This window comes from Macroventuria anomochaeta (assembly GCF_010093625.1).
Source record: "Macroventuria anomochaeta strain CBS 525.71 unplaced genomic scaffold BU25scaffold_6, whole genome shotgun sequence".
Taxonomy (NCBI): Eukaryota; Fungi; Ascomycota; class Dothideomycetes; order Pleosporales; family Didymellaceae; genus Macroventuria; species Macroventuria anomochaeta.
Window position 1 is genome coordinate 736796 of NW_022985367.1, and position 19583 is coordinate 756378.

Consider the following 19583-nt stretch of genomic DNA (forward strand, 5'->3'; position numbering starts at 1 on the left):
CTACTGCTCAGTCTCCTGCCGCATCCGCAATGGCCGCCCCCGAAGTGCACCACCTCTTCCACCACCCGATCGCGGACCACTCCTTCTCCGCCGACCGCCAGACGCTCGCCGTGGCCCGCGACAACAACGTCGACCTGTACGCCCGATCCGGCAGCGGCTTCAAGCTGCAGGACGAGCTCTCGGGCCACGACAAGACGGTCACAGGCGTCGACATCGCGCCCAACAGCGGCAAGATCGTCACGTGCTCCCAGGACCGCAACGCCTATGTCTGGGAGCCCTCGGCCAGCGGCTGGAAGCCCACGCTTGTCCTCCTGCGCATCAACCGCGCTGCTACGTGCGTCCGCTGGGCGCCCTCGGAGACCAAGTTCGCGGTGGGGAGCGGCGCGCGGCTGATCCCCGTGTGCTACTTCGAGGAGGAGGATAACTGGTGGGTCTCCAAGCACATCAAGAAGCCCATCCGCAGCACCGTCACCGCGGTGGCCTGGCACCCGAACTCTGTCTTGCTGGCAGCCGGCTCGACCGACGGCCACGCCCGCGTGCTCTCCTCGTTCGTCAAGGGCGTCGATGCCCGCCCCGAGCCGTCGGCGTGGGGCGAGCGTCTCCCCTTCAACACCGTGTGCGGCGAGTTCCTCAACAACACCGCCGGCTGGGTCCACAGCGTCGCCTTCTCGCCCTCGGGAAACGCGCTCGCCTTCGCGTCGCACGACAGCACACTCACCGTCGTCTACCCGTCCGCGCCCGAGCAGCCCCCCAGCGCGGTGATCAGCCTCAGCACACAGGTCCTGCCCTTCGTCTCGCTGGTCTGGAGCTCCGAGGACGAGATCATCGCCGCGGGGTACAACTGCGAAGCCTACCGCCTGCAGGGCTCCGAGCAGGGCTGGCAGCTCGCCGGTTCGCTGGAGAGCAAGGGCCGCCCCGGACTGGCCGAGGCGAGGGAGGAGAGCGCGTTCAACATGTTTAGGCAGATGGACCTCAAGGGCAAGAGCTCGGCGGATGATACGAAGCTGAAGACGGTGCACCAGAACACCATCAGCACGATTCGCAGTTACCAGGAGAGCGGAGGCAAGATTAGCAAGATCAGTTCGAGCGGTGTTGATGGAAGGGTCGTTATTTGGAATGTGTAGATGCATATCACCTGGGTGATGCTTGCCTGCCTTTCACTACACTACGTTGATCTGTCGCAGAAACGCAACCCGAGTCCGATGAACACAATAAATCATATGATTCCTCGCCTGAAAGCGAAAAGTGGAGCGTCTCGTCTCAACCCGGATATCGAAAATCCAACCCTCGACCCCACAAAACACCTCCCTATCATACATAACCCCCCCTCAATCTCTACATCTTCCTTCACCCAAACCCAGTGAAGCCCGTACTAAAAGCATCCATCGTCCCCTGCCCCACTGGCAACGCACTCCCTGTCCCCACACCCTGCGTCTGATTGTCGTTCAGAAACCAACTCCAATCCTGATCAATGTCCATCGGCATATTCTGCCAGCTGAAGTTGTTCGTCGGCAGCGGGAAATTGTTCATACTATCGTCTCTAATCCCCATGCCCAATCCGCCCACACCAGTGCCCATGGTAGGGTTGCCAGTGGAGGTGTTGTCCTCGGCGGCGAGCGTGGTGAAATTGTAGAAGCCGTCGTATGAGACGAAGGGACTGGGGTCGAGCGCCGGCAACGCCGAGGTGGCGGGTGTGTGTGCGGAGATGGAGGACTTGGGCGTGAGGTTTAACGATTGGGTTTGGGGCTGGGAGAAAGAGCTTATCCCGCCCAGGCCGCTCTTCTCGCTGGTAGGCGTGTACAAGGGCTGTCCTGTGCTTGCGCTGCGTCCTGAGACGGACTGTGCGGGAGAGAGTGCGGGAGGTGGTGGGAGAGGGCCCTTCAATTTCTGGCCGCCTCTACGGATGGAGATGGTGCCGAAGTAGGGAATGACGAGGTCGTCGCATTCGCCGTCATCGCAGGGGCCGTTGTTTGTATGGCACCCAGCCTTTTGCTTGGCTTGCATCTTCTCGAGGACTTCGGCAGATTGAAGAGCGACTTTACCGCCCTTTTCGCTCGAGGCACGCCGGAAGATGTCGATGCTGATTTCGATGAGGCGGACGTCGGCTTCGACCTCTTTCATTTTGCTGGGGTCTTGGCTTGTTGCAGTGAAATTGAAGAGGCCGATTTGGATGAGTACTGCGGCAGTGAAGCCGATGAAATCGATGGCCTTGCACTCATAGAGCGGCTGTACAGTTCCGGTGCGCAGGGCTTGGTAGAGGCGAAGAACCTCGCGTGAGCCGTTGAGACAGGCGGTTCGTGAGTACGTAAAACGCGAGTTCGTGGCGGACTTGAGCATGAAGGGTAGATGGAGGTAGACGCGGATCTGGTGGTAGATAATCTGCGCCATAATACGCTCTCGGAGCTCGGCGGCGTTGGACTCTAGAGTAGCCAGGAGTTCAGAGAAGTCTAGCCACGTGGGGTCGAGCTTCTTCCAAAGGTCTTCGAGTTCTTGATCGAGCTGCAAGGCCCAGGCAAAGGACTGCTCAGCGACGCCTTGGTTGCGGTCGATGACTCGGCCTGCAAGCTTTGATACATTGGTAATGAAGATCAATGGGTGCATGAACTCCCCGCCAAAGTCGGGCATTGTGAGATCGCAGTGCGAGTCGCTGATACCGTATGGTAGACCGAGTAGAAGAGACACGAAGCGATCACCATGGTAAAGGCCCCACCAGATGCTCTCGTGAGCTACTGATGCGGTACGCTTGCGGTGTAAACCCTGCGAATGTTAGCTATGGTGTGTGTGTACTTGGACATGTAAACATACCATGAGCTGGGCATACATCAATCCCTTACGGTAGCAGATCCAGGCTCGTCGTGGCTGACCAACGTCGGCAAACCACTTCGACTTCAAGATGAGACACTCCATGCCCTCAAGGCTAGCGGCGTACTCATCGTCGGACAGTACCCATCGGTCGACGGCCTCGATGTAGCGCTCAACATCGTTGTCCTCAGCTGAGGAGCAAATGCCAACAGCCAAGACAACAGTACCGATAGCTCCGATGTTATTACTTGTAATGGCATGTGCGGCGAACTGTGCGAGTGTCTGATCAGGGCCGGATGTGCCGCTGCACTTTCGTCTCCATGTTTGCCACCATTCGCTGTTGCTGTTCAGGATCTTGGTGAGCTGGTCATAAGAAGGCAGCATAGCAAGCAGGGCCTGCTTCACTCTCTCTTTCTTCGCCGATGCCGCAGGTGAACCTTCTGGCAGGTCATCTGGGTGTTTGTTGACAACGGTATACCGATCGTCAGCTCCATTTTGCGGTTGCGGAAGCAGAGGCTTGTGTTGGGGACCCATGCGGGCTTTGATCTTCTCTTCGGCATCGTTGAGCTGTGGCCGTTAGCAAAGGCGGACATGAAATGGCAGGCAAAGAGACTTACTGCATCCTCGAAGACCGAAAGAATAGGGATGTGGTGACGTCCGCTATTGGATGGCACGCGTTGACTATCTCTCAGGATATTTGACGAAGCTTCCGAGGATAGTGGTGTTGGTGGGAAGGTGTCTTTGGTATACACATTTCGGGATGACGCAGTTTCTGCTTGACTCTGGTGACTTGGGCTTTCTGACTTGACGGTCTTCTCTTCCAATAATGAATCAACAAGAGCCTCTAGTCGTGAGACCCTTTCACGAAGGTTCTTCCTGTGGTCGACAATGACGTCTGGGTTTGCATTCTCCTGGTCGATGCATCGGCTGCCCCTGGCGAAGCATTCCGAGCATACGTCTGGGTTATCGGACTGGTAGATGCATCGGATCTTGCGACGGCGACCTGAGGTACATCAGAAGTGCATCGGAAAGGGAAAGATGTTGTTGGACGGGAAAATAGTAGAGCGCAGTTGTGGTTGATAGTATTTAGGTGAGATAGGAGTGGAGATGCGTATGTGAGACGAACGACTGCAGAATGCAAAGACCAGACGAACATACATTCGAAGCAACTATGCGTGCCCTTCCGCATCTTCTTCCGCGTCGGCAACGACTCTTCCTTCGGCATTTTGGTGGTGGGTTTCCTCGCACAAGTTTCGCACTGCTGTACTCCTGCGAAAAGTTTCGTCCGGACTATCCGGTGCTCGCAGGGTGTAGTCCACAACCTATATGAGCACGAGTGCAATCCACAATTGATTCCTGTGCGATCAGTTGAAATCGATGATGAGTACAGGAAGCTCGAATCGTAAGAACCACAGATGACAGGTTCTGCGATGATGGTGGTGGAATCAAAGGGAATCGAAGAGGGCCGGACGAAAAGTTCGTCCGTAGATTAGCTCAGCAATCAAACGTTTGGCTCCGTCTTCCCGCCGTGAGGAAGCCACTGCTGACTGAGACGTGCGTGCCTGACGGCACTTGATCATATATCCTGTCCCTCCTCAAACTCTAGGCAGCCGTTAATGCGCTGCAGGTGTTCGTCGGTGAGAATGTTGCTGCGAACACGGGCTGCTTTCGGCCTTAGTTGCGAGGTTCAAGCCAATGAGCATCTCTCCAGTGCGATGTGAGGTTGTGCTTATTTCTCGAGTCGGACCATTCTGGAGATTGCAGATAAAGCGAATACGGGCGGGCGCCCGATTCACCGATGTATAAATGCCCAGCTGCTTAACCCCGCATTGTCAGAGGATGCACCTTGGGGTTCAGAGTCTGGAACCGTGATGGCATGGTGCCTCAGGAAGAGCGCAGGGTCCTGAGATCTGCGCAGGGCTAACAGCCCTACTGATAATGACAGCAGCAGGGACGTCATTCCGGTGGGTACTGCTTTCGAAACAACGACCGCAGACACGAGCTCTCGCACGAAGCTCCACGCCGCGCGATTGCTAAGGAAACACGCTGGCCGACATAATTGCTAACTGCAAGTGCCTTGCATTAACCTCCTGTCGCTCCTGATCATCCCCATAGTGTGCCACAATTGCCTGTTGTATCTAAAGCTCATGGTACACCATGGCTGCCTCACACGAGCACCGCCAAAAGCAGTTTCTGCCACCCAGTCCACCTCCTTCGCCGCCAGCCGCACGACGTAGACACAAGAAACATCTCGATGACGACTTCGCAAAGCTGGCAGCAACACCACTGCCATCTCCTACGTTATCCACAACATTTGATGGAGAAGACAAGCCAGAATCACTCCTGACAAGGGTAAGCCAAATCCGAAAGCTTGATTCGCAGTCTCGAAAATGCTAATTGAGCATTACAGATCATCCTCACACCCATTCTCTTCACCTCCTTCCTCCTTTCCCTCTTCCTAGTAAACGCGCAAAACCGCGCCCGGCGCACCGCCGCCCACACCCCACCCTCCTCGTACCTAACCTACCTCTTCCCGTCTTCCTGGCTGGACCCCGAGCCCTACCAAGACCACAACGACTCGACCTGGGGCCGACGCGGTGCTACTGGGCACGTCGAGCCGAACGATGCAATTGCACCGAAGGATGGGCAGCTCGATGGAACACGGGAAGAGAAGCAGGGAAAGGATACCAAAGAGGGGAAGAGAAAGGAGAGTTGGCACTTGAACAAGAAGATTAGGAAGATCGCAAGGTTGGAAGTTGGCGATGCGTTTGAAAGTCAAGGGAAGGTTATTGTCGTTATGGTTACGATGATGGTGTTCACTGTTATTGGGTTTTGGGTGGGTATGAGGTGGATCTGGAGGTCTATATTCGGATGAAAGGTACGAAGTTGAGAGAAAATCTTGCAGGTATGGAAGCATTGTATTATGAGCATCTCAAGGGCGTTGCATAACGAGATACGAGGCACGCAGCCACGAGACTGGATAGACAAAACATAGAACATATGCGGTACGGATAGACACCAAATTATGAGATACGAGTTCACCTAAACTTCTGTGCTATGCTTTGGCTGCGCCGACCTCAGTACAAGGTACGCCCGGGCGCAGGATCACTCCACGTACCATTCAGCCACCAGATCCCTGCGTTAGTGAAGTCGCTGTACGAGATGCTGCCGAACGGAAGATAGTTGGTGAATCCAAAGCGGAAGTACTCGGGGCTCTCTGTAGCCTGTCTTGTCCATGTGAATTTTCCATCGCTGCCGGGGTGAACGCCTCTGTATCTCTCCACATCGTTTACGATGACGCTGACACCCTCGTAGCCGCGCAGTATGCTGTCCCACGTGAATGTGATGTTGCTGCCGCTGACGGCTGCTACGACAGATGGTATGCCGGATCCTAGCTGTGCATCGCCTCGCAAAGCTGCCGTAGTCTGTAAGATAGGATCAAAGCCCCAGCGTGCAATACCGTTGATGAACAGGCCAACTAGTATTCCTTGACAGAGGAGACTAACTCGAGTCTGCATTGATGTGCCCGGAAGGAGCAGCAAAGCAAGGACGTAGTGGTGAATTCTAAGACTCAATTGCGGGATACCATAACAGATCAGTAGGCCAACACCCAGTATTGCGTACAACCCTAGCATCCTAGGTAGACGCCCCTCCGTCCTGAAGCACCAAGCTTGGTACAGCACGACAGCAAACAGAACCAGTACGATGATGATCAGTGCGGTGATGGCGCCAGGTTGCTGATGCAGGTCGTGCGATGTGAGCCGCTGGATGGGAATCCGCTCGAACGTATAGTTGCCCAGTGCTCCTACCCAACATCCACCGACCCACAGAATCGGCTTCTCCACGTGCGCTTTACAGTTCAACAGTGTCTTGCGGACGCTGAAACGGTAGATCAGCGCAGCCACAGAAGCCGCCGGCAGAAAGCGACCAAGTGTCGTGGAAGCCAGAGAGGGGTAGTTCGAGTATGATGGTGGATCAGAAGCCATGGCGATCTGGAAGAAGATGATGACGAAGATCGGAGCAAAGAACGTGGCAGGCTTGGAAGTAAACAGGGCAAACTGGGCCGTGAACATGGTAGAAAGGACGAGAAGATCCCATCGCGGGTCCCGACACTTCTTTGAAGCACTGACAACCTGCGCCGTCTGGTTGAACTCGAATGACAGAGGGAAGCTGGAGTCAAAGCCAACGCTCGAGATGCCGTTCCTGCTGATGGAACCGTAGCTATCTCTCTCACCCGCAAGGGATACGACTCCACACCCGCCCCTCCCGTTACTGATGATGCCTGCGTGTATAGCTGCTCCACAGATGAACGAATCGCCGCGGTACACAAGTGCATTGTCGGTTGCAGTATCCTGTGTGCCACCCACTACCAGTGGGCGGTATACGATTGATTGGTTACCGATTGCTCGAGGATTCAGGACTTGGGTGCCTGCGCAGTCTGCTGGGCAATTGAACGCAAATGCAGAGTCGTCGAAGGGAAGGCAATTTCGTCCGTCTATGCCGCAACTTTGTGCATTGGGCCTGGTGCGGTCAGTATAGTCAAGACTTTGGCAGCATGCATTCTTTGTATACCATAATTGTGTAGCACAGCCGAGCCGGACTGGCGCTCCATAGCCCGCAAGATTTGTAGGCAGACTGAAATCGCTGATGATGACACCAAAGAGCACCACCCAGAGTATGAACGCAGCTGCGAAGAGACAAATGCGCAATTGTTTAGGCAGGCGCGCAATCAGGCGCGTCGGATATGTTTGTATAGGCTCGAATAGCGGATTGATGCGGTGCAACACAGGTGGTTCTGGACCCTTGATCCACGCGACCGCTTTGCGACTCCATCGCGTGACCGGTGCGGGAAGCCTTTCCTCTGCCTTCCTCCATGTCTTCGTCACAAATGAACGTTGGGTAGGTTGGCGATCTTCAAATTCAAAACTCCTTCGAGGTGTCGCGGCTTTCGATGGGGTGTCTGGGGTGAACGATGATGATCCAGTAGCGGCGATCTGGTCCCTGCTTTCTCCAGTCTCGAGGTCTACCGGTGCCGCGGTCGCGGTTGCTGCGAATTTGGCCATGTCCCTTGCATAGAAGCCTGCACTGCAGAGCAACTTATGGACAGTGTGTTATCATGATGCGCAACTGTCGGAGATCTTTTACAAAGCATTGAGAGCTAACGAGCGGCAGAGGTCATGGCAAACATCATCGACGTCTGGGGTCGCGTACTTCAGACCCACTCTGCCGAGCCGGCACGGAGCCGCTTAGGTCTCGATGCCCTCGAGGAACAATCTTTCCAGTAGAATTTGATCCTTAGACGTTTTCCATTCTTGCACCTGGCGACAATCAATTCATGAGAGGCATACTGGTCATCCATGCTTTCGGCTACACAGGTCTGAACAAGTACCAGACTTGTCTACCTGGACAAACACCTGTTGGACCTATAGAATCCTCTAGGTCACAGACACGATACGCATGCTGAACAAGCTTCACTGAGTTGCTCTTGCCCTATCCTTCACTGCGGCCCTGGACAACATCTTGTGCTCAACCGTTACACGCACGAACTCTACTTCTACACTGTATAATAACCTTATTGAGGGGCTAGGTACCCGGACGAGCGTTTGAACGCTATTACTACGGACTATACAGTGCACTTGAGATCAGCTACTGCCTCTGGAGGCCTTCAGCGCAGATAAGATTGCTGAATGACTTGTACAATAAACTTTGTAGTCACAGTCAGTATAAAAGGTCGCAGGAGAATTCATAAGCTTACGCTGAAGGATTCCCACATTCTAGCAGGCCTACACCATTACCCGGCTCTCGCTACTACTCAAGTTGGTAGCCCACCCTAGAGCCTACCATGTTCTGTAGCCCGCAGTCGGCAGGGTTATGGGAGGAGAGGGCGATTTCACAAGGGTAGTTGCCCTCCGACTTGGCAGGGAGTGACGAGCATGGTGCCTCGAAGGATATAGTCACCACCCTCACCACTCCCATTTCCACCCGTGTTCACGCCTCCTTGCTGCCCTTTGCACGCCGCAAGAACTATCTTCCGCCCACCGTGCCGCATACGCTCACCGGCTCCAAGCCTTCCTGTGTTGAGGGCTACTGCCTGATCATCCTTAGCACCTACTTGGGCAACTGATGGCTGGCTGCTACCTTGGTTGAGCGTCAATTGTTATTATCCCATTATGATTAGCGCAATAGCTATATAATTCAGTCAATCGGCTCTTAAACTGATCACTACTTCAACCAACTTCTTTACTTCAACACCCTGCACATCTGACCAATCCGACGTCGACTACCTCCAGCCATACGCCTCACTCCCACCGCCAACCAACATGTCCGACAACTTCGATCGTACCGCCTATGCCCTCAAACTGCCGCACCTGATGAGAACGCCTTCGATTGGGACTGGGCTGTGCTGCAGAAAGAGGTAGACGAGCCCACTGGGGTATGCAGCACTGGCGGTCTTTTCCACGACATTACGCTTGAAAGTCTCAAAGAGAAGCCAACGATCCCTGACTGGTGGAATGTGAACGAGGTGCCTGATGAGGACAGGCTTTATAGCAACTTGGCACACGGCCCGGGTCTGGACCGCGAGACTGTGCTTCAGTCTGATCCGTAAGTTTTTTAAAAGAAAAAAAAAGCCATGAGTCCATGAGAGGAATCGGCGGAGGCCATATCCTCAAAGTTGCAACTTGTTCATCCCATGACGCCACATATGGAAACCAAAAGGCCCGACGTCAACCCTGCCAAATTCAGTCTGGACTTGGTTTGTGAATTCCCAGATTGTCAGCGGGGCTCAAAGCTTTTCAACCACAAAGGTGACCTAGTCCGCCATCGAAAGCTGCATGACAAGAAATGCAAGTTCGCTTGTACAGCACCAGCATGCAGGTATATGTTCACGGGGAAAGACAAGCTCATCAATCACATCCGTACGGGACGTGATGAGGACACTCTTCGTTTGTCCGAACCCAGGTTGCGATGCCCTTCTTACCAGAGACATCCTACCGTTGCACGCATGGCAGTTTCGTCACACGAAGAATCGTCGACAATGTCCGCTTCTGAGATGTAGCTTTCACGTTGATATATGGTCTTTAAAGTATTTACAACTGCACCTGCTCAAGAGCCACGATTCGAAAGGGAGGGAGCGATTCGCGATCCTTCTGGCGGATAGAGAATACAACTACAAGTCTGCCAGTGTGAAGTGTCCAATCTGTCCAGACGTCAGTGTCGATACCCCCCCCCCCCCCAGGACTTCGAAGAACATTTCAAGTTCAATCATTGCGAGCCTCCCCTTCCGTGCCTTAAAAGGGGTTGGTGTAATGCGGCTTTTCGCAGACAAGATATCCTTTGTCAGTTGAATATGACCAAGCATGTGAAGCCGTTCTGGAAGAGGTACGCAAACACCGCCGCCATATACTAAGCGTGTGGCCTGGTTTCAAAGATCATAAGGTCTGGGCAGACATCAAGAAATGCGCTTCGATGTAAATCAAGCGAACATTTCCCTTTCTTCCAGATCTAGTTTTTGGTTTCTATCATATATTGAGTGTTACTGTCCTCGCCGTCAAGGCTCTGAGTACATACGTTTTCCTTAGTTCAACTCTTCTGTTGTCTCGTGTCGTTTTTCAAGTTAGAACATCCAAAATGGAAATCATGAGATTTCTCCACGCCCCCAACGCTCTTCACTTGTGTATTCGACTCCCGCTCCACCCACCCATCTTCAGCCTTTGCTTCAGCCCCAAATCCCGCCCTCATATCCACAACTCCCAACCTCGGCACACTCCCGAACACGAGGCTGCCCTCGAGTCACGACGCCGTCTCACAACACTGAAACCTAGCGCCCGCTCCACCATCGGCTCCCTCAGCTGCGCCACAAAACGCTCCCACGTCACAAGGAAGACCCCGCTGTGACAGTGGCATGTGACATGTGGGGTGTGTTTGACCGGCCAGGATTTGGGGTTGGAGTGAGACGAGGTGACGAGGCTTGATTCGTGACGACCGTACTTTGCCTTTGCATTCTGTACAAGGTCAAACCAGGGCTCAACCACCCTCTGGTTGCTGCACAGGACTCTTTGGCGACCATGCTGTTGGGTTAGTTGTCTAGCGTACAAGCAAGCGAGACACTGAAAACTCGTCAGTGTTTCTCCATAGCTCCTCACGTATGGTAGTAATGCCTCTGATTTTTCCAAACGTCGTGCTGTCCTACCACATTGATGCGCCCAAACTGTGCTTTTGCTGACTTTATTTATTGCAGCAGCATATTGCTGGGTAAGTATTGGGTTTTGCTTGATTGTTTGAACTGCAACTTTGGCCTGGTCCTTGTATGGAACCAAACAGGTCATCGGATTGTTGTGCCATTGCAGTTAAAAGTCAAGACGCGTAACATTGTGGTGGGGTGCGTCGTTCGCTTACCGGCGTCGCTCGCTTGCCGGTCACGTTATATAAAAATATATAGTAGAAGGTAGTATGACAAAAGGAAGGACAGAGCTGTACAAGCTAGTGATACGAGAAGGATCGATAGCCGTGCATACAGATGAACACCGAAGAAACGCCGTGGTGTAAATGCAGGAAATGCGTCGCGGTGAGTCGCGTATGCGTACATCAGCGAAGAATGCAAATCGAATTGCGCTGCGTTATGCCATCTCTTCATCCCCATCTATACAACATCTTCCCCTAAAACGATAGTAAACGGGTTGCTCTCACGAGCTCATCTTCCCCGCCTCGTAAACCCTCACCATGAATTCATTGACGTCCCAGTCGACCTTCTTCTCACTCAGCACTTTTTCCACTACGCTCTTCTCGCCCTCCATGCAGCTCCCCTCGAGCACCAGCAAGATTGCGACCGCGACCCGTGGCGGGATCTTGTCGCCTTCGATGACATACACATCCATGACTCGCGCTGCATGCTCGATGCCCAGACGTCCGCAGAACAGGCTGCTGAACATGTGGTATAAGTAGTCTCTTGGCTCGACGCGGAGGTTCTCCAGCCGCTTTGCAAGGCTGGGCGATTTCTTCGAGAGTGCATGGAGCGTGGTTGAGTATGCGGCGTGAATAGCGTTCGGATCTTGAACAAGGAATGAAAGCGGGAGTGGCCTGTTAAGCAGATTTGATAAAGTGATAAAAGTCTGTGGTGCGGGGAGGTTGAGCAGGAGCAGCGCGGCAGTATGGTGGATGCCGTTCTCCTTGTGGGATATGTCGGGGCGGTAGGTCGCGTATGCTAAGCAGACGTTTAAGAGGTCCTGATGCAGAGGCTGCTCGTCGTTTGCGGTCGGTGTGGAGGGAGCGGCGAACATCTTCAGCTCAGGGAAGACTGAGCGTGTATTCTCGAGGATTTGTGCGTACCGGCCGTCCAGTGCTTCGGTGCCCAATTGCTTGATCTCCTTCTGCGCTTTTTCTAGCGCGATCTTGAAGGTGCCGTCTGTGACCTCGAGGTCGTTCCCTACTGCCTTTGACCACACTTGCCCTCGTAACTGCGGAGGAATGCCGTTCCACCACATTTTCCTGTGCGAAGCGCGGAGCTCTGGTTTTGTCATCTCGGTAGCCCAGTTGGGAAGTAGTAGATTCGACCAGTACTCTGCTTTGATGCGGGTGGCTTTCTCGTGGGCAAGTGCCTCGTCTTGAGCGCGTTGTGCTTCAAGGCGTTCTACGCTTGTTAGCATTTCGCTACTTCTGGATATGCATAGTTTAGCTTACCAGCTTCTTCGATCCGTGCCAGCATCCGCTGGTACTCTCTCAGGTGCTTCTTCTCCTCCTTCGGGTTCTTGGGTGGTAGCCACGAAGGACGAGTGCGCGAAAGGTACTTCTGCTTCTCAGCAGATGGCTGGAACGGGTCAATCAGAGGATCGCTCTTGCGGATAGGCGGCAGTGTGGTCTTTTTCGATTTCGACTCCGGCTCATTCAGCGAGGTCGATCTTGCCAGCCCCGGCTGCTGGCGCTTGATCTCTTGTTTCCGCTCAAATTCTACCTGGAACTCCTCCAGCGCCTCTGTCAACTTCTTCGCATCCGGGTCGAGGGAGCCATATGTGTCCTGCCATGTGTGCGTGCGCTGTCTTTCTAATGTGGGTGGTGATTCAGTCCTACCCAGTGTGTTTGGAGATGGTAGTTGTGGAAATCGTGAGTTGGGCGCCGGCGATGTCCTCGCAGATGAAGGTCCGGCACTAGCTGTGCTGCCGATTGGCGATGGTTGCGGCGGGCTGCCACTTGTCGACGGAGCCGGTGATCGCTCCTGGGCAGGCCGTGGCGAGATAGGAATGTTCCAGATAACAGCATCCTCTGGCAGCTCATCATCCTCGTCGTCGCACTCTGCCTCCCTCTCCTTGACTGTTTTGCGTTTTGCATCCTGCCATGACTGTCTCCGGGCGTTGACCGAGGGTGAAGGCAGGACATCCAGTGTCCGCGAGCTCTTCCGTGAGAGTGTGCGTGGTGCTGATGTGTGTGCACTCGAGGGAGACGGTGATCGTGACGAGCGTCTGGGTGCTGCCAGGTTCATGGTCTGTAATGATGGTGCCGACGGCGACGTGAACCCCCTCCTTATCTTCCCCGGCGCCAACTGCTGCGGTTGCTGTCGTACAGCATGGTTGACTGGGCCTTTTAAGCTCGGATACTGCGGTTTCCGGCCGGTCAGGTCGCGGAATGAATGTTGTGCTGGGTGTGGCAGCGGTGCGCTGCGGATGCTCGAGAGCGATGAGGACGATATGCTGCGGGCCTCGTAGACGACGCGGTGGTCCGGGCTCGTGGACATGGGGAAAACATTTGGTCCCCCACTGACGCCATCGAGGTTGATCTCCTCGAAGTGCGAGAGGTCGCTCGGGCCCATGTAGTCGGAGAGAGTCTCCGAGTGAAAGCTGGAGGATTTTGAGGACTTCGAGTTGGTCAGGTCGGGCGGCTCCAGCTCGTAGGAGGCCATGTTGTGCGCTGGCTGCTGGGCATATGCGAGGGTGGCCATGAGCGAGCGCGGCTGTCGCTGAGGAAGCGGGAGGACTGGGGCCCCAATGCGGTGAGGAAGAATGGTCGTCGACTTTGTTGGTTGGGCGCAGACGTCGTGGGTGGCCGGGAGCGGGATCAATGAGCTCTCTCTGCCATAGTCATGCTCCGAAATAATGTACAGCGCGGTTCCCTTGGAAAAGTAGCTCTCCTCCACCGCCAAGTCGGTGTTGTCGTCGTCACAAACTTGGTGTTGGTGCTCCAACTGGGCGACGCAATTTCGGGAAGGCATCGCCGCGCTAAGCCCCTGATGATCCCTGCCCGAGGCCGTTGTTCCAGGCTCGCTGACGGCTGCTCTCGTCCTGTTATTGCGTGCGGGCTCGCACTTCAATTGAGATAATAAGAGGGCCTCGGCATGCACAGGTGGAGAGGGGGCAGTGGGCTATCGAGCAGACATGGTGGTGGACTGAGGCACTTTGAACGCGAGGCGCGCAAGGAACGCCGGACTTTTGAACCTTGGATGCTCTAAACGGGCGTCTGTTGGCGTCCGCAGCAGCCACCCGCGTCTGGAGACTGGACGACAGTCGAACTTGAAACCATCAAAGCCCGTCATGGTTCGTTGTGGCTGGTGCCGGCCCCTGTAATTCCTCGGTGCACGTCTGACATCAGAGAAAATCTCATCACTGGCCAATTGCACACGAAGGCACCACTTTTCGCGGCAGCTCCCATCAATCATGGATAGCTGGACTTCTGCCCGGTGGCTGATCGCCCCAGCGCACAACCTCGAACAACAAGACTTTTCAGTCGTTCGCTGAAAAGCAGGATTTTTGAACGTCAAGATCGTTCCGAGGTCGTGTCCGATGCTTCCGCCCATGCGCCGTCCATGCAGCCAAGCCTGGCTTGCAGACAGCCGCCGCGCTAGCACATGCCGGTTCAGATCTTGAACCCCCGTTGTTGAGCCTGCTTTGCTGCTTTGAAGCTCAAGGCACTGGTTTGAAGGCCGTCACACCGCAGCCAGCTTGCCGTCCGCGAAGCACGATCAGCGTCTCTTATCTTCGCTGCCAAGCACTAGCAGCCGCCTCGAGCAAATCTCTCTCCGCTGCATCAGAGATGCGAGCCGCCTTGAGTGACGCTTCGAGCCATGCCAGCAAAGCACCATGCTTCGTCTGCGCGCGCTGAAACACCGTGTAGAACGCTTTACAAGCGAGCCTGTCCTCAAATTAGCCTCAGCGCTCATCAAAGTCTCCGTATCAAGAGTTTCCCGTTAGACCGTCTCGCACACCCTGGGGTTCATCGGATGGTCCCCTGGGTTGCGCGATTGGGGAAAAGGGCACCTCGAGTTCCGTCCCCGCCAACTGTGAGACACTCGCTTCAGCCACACTTACCACTGGAGCTGCCGCCGGGAGATGACGCTTTGTACATGCACAAGTCTTCTGTCGCTGCGAGAACGCGCACGCCGCTGCACCATCACGAAAGCCAGCGCGATGATGCTGTCGACTGTCCCTGTGCAATTCGTCAGACCGTCTTGATCGGTAGGAATAGCCGTGACGATCGACGCCGCACTGCAGATTACTCGTGTCCCCGCTTAATCTGTGCATCTACCTGCAGCTTTCCTCTGATTGGCTGGAAAAGCAAGCATTTCAGGAAATCACCATGTCACGGCTACACTTAGGGGAATTGTCGGGCTTGGGATGAACGCACTGATAAGCAAAGTTGGACACGTTGTTCGCACCTTGGCCAACACGCGCACATATTCAAGGCACCTCACCGCCGCTTCATGGAAGCTTTGGTGCAAATTGGTTAGTACTGTCGACACGCTGTTCAATGCCGTGTCGATGAACATGGCTTTCAGCTGGATCTTGAATGCACTTGCGCCTTGTCAGCACGTCACACCAAATCCATCGCCGATATCAAGACGGCGATGCCAAGCTGGAGGTTGGGACATCTGCAGACTTACTTGAGCGCTTTTCGATGGAACGTCTGTCCTGGGACTTTCGACAATTCTATGGTCAGCGAGTTCTCGACATCTGCTGCACGTCAGCTTCCTAGCCCAGCCTCCTCAAGCCACTTCATCCCACTCACCAGCCCTTGTGGGACGCTCAGTATTCTTCCTCACTTCTAGCGTGGTTGTGTCGATACAAACACCACAGTACAGAAAGTGTGTACCCGGGCTGCATTTGGGGACCCGGACACCATCGTCAGTGACTACGTCGAAGTTCGTCATGGACTTTGTGGGCTTGACCTGAACGCCATAGTCCGCGTGGCCGCGGTGCATGACGCGTACGAAACGCTCTGCATGCTGACGATTGAGTGTTATCAAGAGGAAGTCGTCGAGCAGACGCAGAAGCAGGCAATCACTACCAAGTGCGAAGCCTAGTACATCGCGTTCGAGCTCAGCATAGAAGTAGTTGCAGAGGATGCTCGACAGTATCGAGCCTTGTGGAATGCCTGTTCTCTGGCGATAGAAACGCTTGCCAATCTTGACAAGATTACGCTCTATGTGCTCACGCAGCAGATGCATCAGATCGGCCTTTACCTCCTGTTGCTGCAAGTTGGTGTTGACGAAGACGGTGTTGCTCTTTGTGCCTACCAGCTTGTTCTGTACAAGCTGACTGAACGAGTCTGCGTCTTTGGCAGCTGCCGTGTGCGAGACCCAACGCTTCAGAGGTACTGGATTAACGTGCTGACCATCAAGGCGCTGTAAGGCGCCCAGTGGACTGATCTCCACGTGTTTACCTGTTTGATACGCTTGCGCTGATATGAGGCTGTCCACCATGCTCAACAGTCGCTGCTGAGGAATGGTGTCGAAGCAAGACAGGACGTCAATCTTAGCGAAGTAAAGCCGCTTGTTTTGCAGACCTTGTTCTTGTAGGGAAGTCTTGAAGGCCTCAAGCTTCGGAAACATGTCGCCTACTGAGAACAGTGACGAACCAAATTTCTCCGGTTGAAGGACCTGCTACAATTAGCACGGTTTGCTTATGTTGCGCAGTGTTCATCACCGACCTTCTCGTATGTAATGGCATTGAACACCGGTGCCATGACCGTGTTGATACTTTTCCCAAGGGTCATGGCGCCATATCGCATCACCTGCTGTCTCCGTTTCAGATTCATAATCATTCGGATACCTTGCTTCTTTGGAAGCAGACGTATCTTGCTGAAGCCGAGTGGGCGGACAGCTAGGAGCCTGTTCGTGCGTTCAGTTGGCATCTCCTCGAACATCTTCAGTCTCAAAGTCGACAGTGACGGCTCGGTAAGCATTCGCCAGACATCGTGGCGAAAGTAGAACAGTCGATTGCGGTGCGCATTTGACTCTGTGACGTAGAAGTTCGACCTGATTAGGGGTATTAGGAATGAGTCGAAGACCCAGTAGACAAACTCTTGGAAGATCTCCTTGCGCTTCTCAAAGTCAGACCGACCCAGCTTGGTGGTTTCGTCTTGACCAGGTAACCGGAGCCATACTACACTTGTGATCTGCAATGTCTCAGCGATGGAATGGGCCAAGAATTGGATGGTGTGTACCCGGAGCTTCTGTGTAACTTGATGCAAGGTCAAAGTCTCAAACTTTCGTAAACGCACGAATTGGTCAATGTAGTGCATGACTGTTCGCTTGTTGTCATCATCGCCCCAAAAGCCTTTTGGGATGACTTTGGCAATTACCGCGCGGCAGAACGCAGACACATGCGCTGTGGGGCAAGCCATGTCTGTAAAGCATGCTTCGTCACTCGCTTGCTCATTTGACTGATCTGTGACGGAACCCTTTCTGTTACTCGAAGCCCCTGCTGACCGAGTAGCAGCACTCCTTGATTGGAGACGAGCTCTCTTCCACTCTGGCTTGGACGAGAGAGGGACAGTCTGCGATGTCAGCATTCAACGTGACCAGTCTTGCATTTGCACCTACCTCAACTGGACAGTAGTGGCGTAGCATCTCCGTGTACGAACACTGTTGGTTGAGTATACGCAGCTTGTCGACCAAAAATACTAGATGACCTCGTAGCCTTTTTGGCACACGTAGCTTCCACTTGACCAGCTCGTCTGCATCGTTGACCTTGTCGCCCAAAGCTCGGCACATGCTCTGGTGGATCTCTTTCTCGCGCAAGGTGTAGTCCTTGAGCGGCATTGCAGTCTCGCGCGGATCAATCTTGGACGTGAAGACATTGTGTAAGCCATATTGTCGTGGAAACATGTATCTTATGATCTGTACCGTCTGCTGCTTATCGTCTCGACGAGAGAAGCGGTTTAGCACGTCTGAACTCCCTGTTAGCCATGTGTGCACAGAGTTATGTGGAGGCCTACTGACGGATATGACGCATGCCGAACCTGATACCCCCCTTAGCGTTCAGAGCAGCTTTAGCATAAAACATTCGGCTGCGCACAAAGGCTATCTTGCACGGCGTTCGGTCTCCGCCTGTCAGACTGAGAAGCGGTCTCGATGCCGGCTTTCCCGGTACACTATCGACCGGAGCTTCCTTCAGGAGCTGATCAGGCTCCATGTCTGATACAGGAGGACCGCTCATCTGATAGTAATTTGCGAACTTATCATCAACAGGGCGGAAGATAGCACAATCCATGAGCAAATCTATCATGATGCGATCACCACCTTCGCCGAGGACTGCATGTAGCCGGCACCATAGCGGTCCTTTCAAAGCATGCACATAGCTGTTGGGGTAGCGCGCAACCAGTCCAGGTATCGAGGAAGCGACATCGCCATCGACATCGTTTCGTCGGTACGCTGATCCAGACCGCTCAAAACCATGACAGAGCAGATGGTGAAGCTTGTGGGATGAGGAGCGTTTGAATAGACGCCAGATCACGAAGTCAACAATCTGTACCGCTTAGCGCCTGCGCAAATACCTCTCTACCGAACCACATATTACTGCGTGAGACCTACCTCGGATTGCAGAAAGTAGCCAGGCTTGAAAGTGGCTCCCGTGATAGCAGGCGACAGCTGTTGAGTGAATATCTCAATATCTTTGTTACATTCCTTGGTGGGTTGCTCTTCGTCGTTGATCTCTGTTGTCCTGTGTTCACCGATCACAGTCGAGTCGAGCAGCTGCCCAAGCTTCATGTTGGGCTCACATATTGATGTTGCTTTCTTGGTTGCCATTGGCCGGCCCAGTCGAGCTAGTTTACGACGTCTGTTCTTTGACGACTTTGGCAGCACTGACATAAGATAGTGGCGCAGCGTGAGCAGTCGAGGATAGAAGCGTTGCAAGACAGGCTGTTCAATGGCTGGAGGTGTGGCACTCGCAGATTGGTCAACGACGTGCGCCTTCTTCCGAGGGCCGCCCGCGTGGGATGTGCATTTTCGCTTCATGCTGGCCGGACGACATTGATGTGACAGCGACTGCCTGAAGGATCCGAACAGTGCACGCGTGGGTGAAGTGGCAGAGGATCGCGCGTGGGTGGGACCGTTGTTGTGTTCTGGTGGCCGGATGCAGAAGGTACGCCAGCGACACGCGATTTATTGAGATATTGGACGCGCCAGTCTGGGATGCGCAATGCGAACTCGCGGCTCGTTGTGAGCCTGCGAGACCTGCCACAGCTGCCTCTGCCCTGTGAATGCTGTGAATCTGCCCTGTGAGGCGGGAAAGGGGGGATTGATGTTCGCTGTCGTTCCAGTAGAGTTCCGGGTGCTCCCAGGTTGCCCTTGGGGAGCCACGCATGGAGAGACTATTTTGGCCCAGAGATGGCGCTAGAGCGTCTGCGACCGGGGCGGATGTGGAGACGGTTCCCAGATGCGCAGGACGATTGCAGTGGATGGCAGCAGCACGCACCGAGATAACTGTTTGAGATTCTCTTCCCTTGCAGCCTCGTGCCATACCTGGTGTGCGCCCGCCTGCTGCCAGTGCCGTTTACCCAGCTCGCTGCATGCT

General features: G+C 54.3%; 8 protein-coding genes across 8 annotated transcripts; 2 read left to right on the top strand and 6 right to left on the bottom strand.

The window, feature by feature from the left end:
* Positions 1-29: 29 nt before the first annotated feature.
* On the top strand, positions 30-1124 carry BU25DRAFT_334760 (structural constituent of cytoskeleton; the record flags this gene model as incomplete). The annotated part of the gene is made up of 1 exon (XM_033702547.1): positions 30-1124. One exon carries the CDS (start codon positions 30-32, stop codon positions 1122-1124), a length of 1095 nt encoding a protein of 364 aa, XP_033565036.1.
* BU25DRAFT_408120 (uncharacterized protein) lies at positions 1120-4341 on the bottom strand. Its single transcript, XM_033705727.1, has 4 exons — positions 3961-4341; positions 3420-3805; positions 2806-3369; positions 1120-2757 (listed from the first exon to the last, which is right to left on the bottom strand). The coding sequence occupies exons 1-4, from the start codon at positions 4025-4027 to the stop codon at positions 1348-1350; spliced, it is 2427 nt and encodes an 808-aa protein (XP_033565037.1). The 5' UTR covers positions 4028-4341; the 3' UTR covers positions 1120-1347.
* A 618-nt stretch (positions 4342-4959) lies between these two features.
* Positions 4960-5677, top strand: BU25DRAFT_334793 (uncharacterized protein; the record flags this gene model as incomplete). Its single annotated transcript, XM_033702549.1, has 2 exons — positions 4960-5154; positions 5213-5677. 2 exons carry the CDS (start codon positions 4960-4962, stop codon positions 5675-5677), a joined length of 660 nt encoding a protein of 219 aa, XP_033565038.1.
* A 23-nt stretch (positions 5678-5700) lies between these two features.
* BU25DRAFT_408122 (uncharacterized protein) lies at positions 5701-7971 on the bottom strand. The gene is made up of 2 exons (XM_033705728.1): positions 7375-7971; positions 5701-7323 (listed from the first exon to the last, which is right to left on the bottom strand). The coding sequence occupies exons 1-2, from the start codon at positions 7863-7865 to the stop codon at positions 5880-5882; spliced, it is 1935 nt and encodes a 644-aa protein (XP_033565039.1). The 5' UTR covers positions 7866-7971; the 3' UTR covers positions 5701-5879.
* A 2403-nt stretch (positions 7972-10374) lies between these two features.
* BU25DRAFT_249276 (uncharacterized protein) lies at positions 10375-11352 on the bottom strand. The gene is made up of 2 exons (XM_033701606.1): positions 10962-11352; positions 10375-10910 (listed from the first exon to the last, which is right to left on the bottom strand). Exons 1-2 carry the CDS (start codon positions 11127-11129, stop codon positions 10539-10541), a joined length of 540 nt encoding a protein of 179 aa, XP_033565040.1. The 5' UTR covers positions 11130-11352; the 3' UTR covers positions 10375-10538.
* A 134-nt stretch (positions 11353-11486) lies between these two features.
* On the bottom strand, positions 11487-14002 carry BU25DRAFT_334436 (uncharacterized protein; the record flags this gene model as incomplete). Its single annotated transcript, XM_033702532.1, has 2 exons — positions 11487-12430; positions 12481-14002. The coding sequence occupies 2 exons, from the start codon at positions 14000-14002 to the stop codon at positions 11487-11489; spliced, it is 2466 nt and encodes an 821-aa protein (XP_033565041.1).
* A 666-nt stretch (positions 14003-14668) lies between these two features.
* BU25DRAFT_408126 (uncharacterized protein) lies at positions 14669-15360 on the bottom strand. The gene is made up of 2 exons (XM_033705729.1): positions 15096-15360; positions 14669-14919 (listed from the first exon to the last, which is right to left on the bottom strand). The coding sequence occupies exons 1-2, from the start codon at positions 15176-15178 to the stop codon at positions 14760-14762; spliced, it is 243 nt and encodes an 80-aa protein (XP_033565042.1). The 5' UTR covers positions 15179-15360; the 3' UTR covers positions 14669-14759.
* Positions 15361-17020: 1660 nt separating this feature from the next.
* Positions 17021-19420, bottom strand: BU25DRAFT_249279 (uncharacterized protein). The gene is made up of 4 exons (XM_033701607.1): positions 18599-19420; positions 18008-18533; positions 17230-17955; positions 17021-17181 (listed from the first exon to the last, which is right to left on the bottom strand). Exons 1-3 carry the CDS (start codon positions 19022-19024, stop codon positions 17474-17476), a joined length of 1434 nt encoding a protein of 477 aa, XP_033565043.1. The 5' UTR covers positions 19025-19420; the 3' UTR covers positions 17021-17181; positions 17230-17473.
* Between the last annotated feature and the right edge of the window lie 163 nt (positions 19421-19583).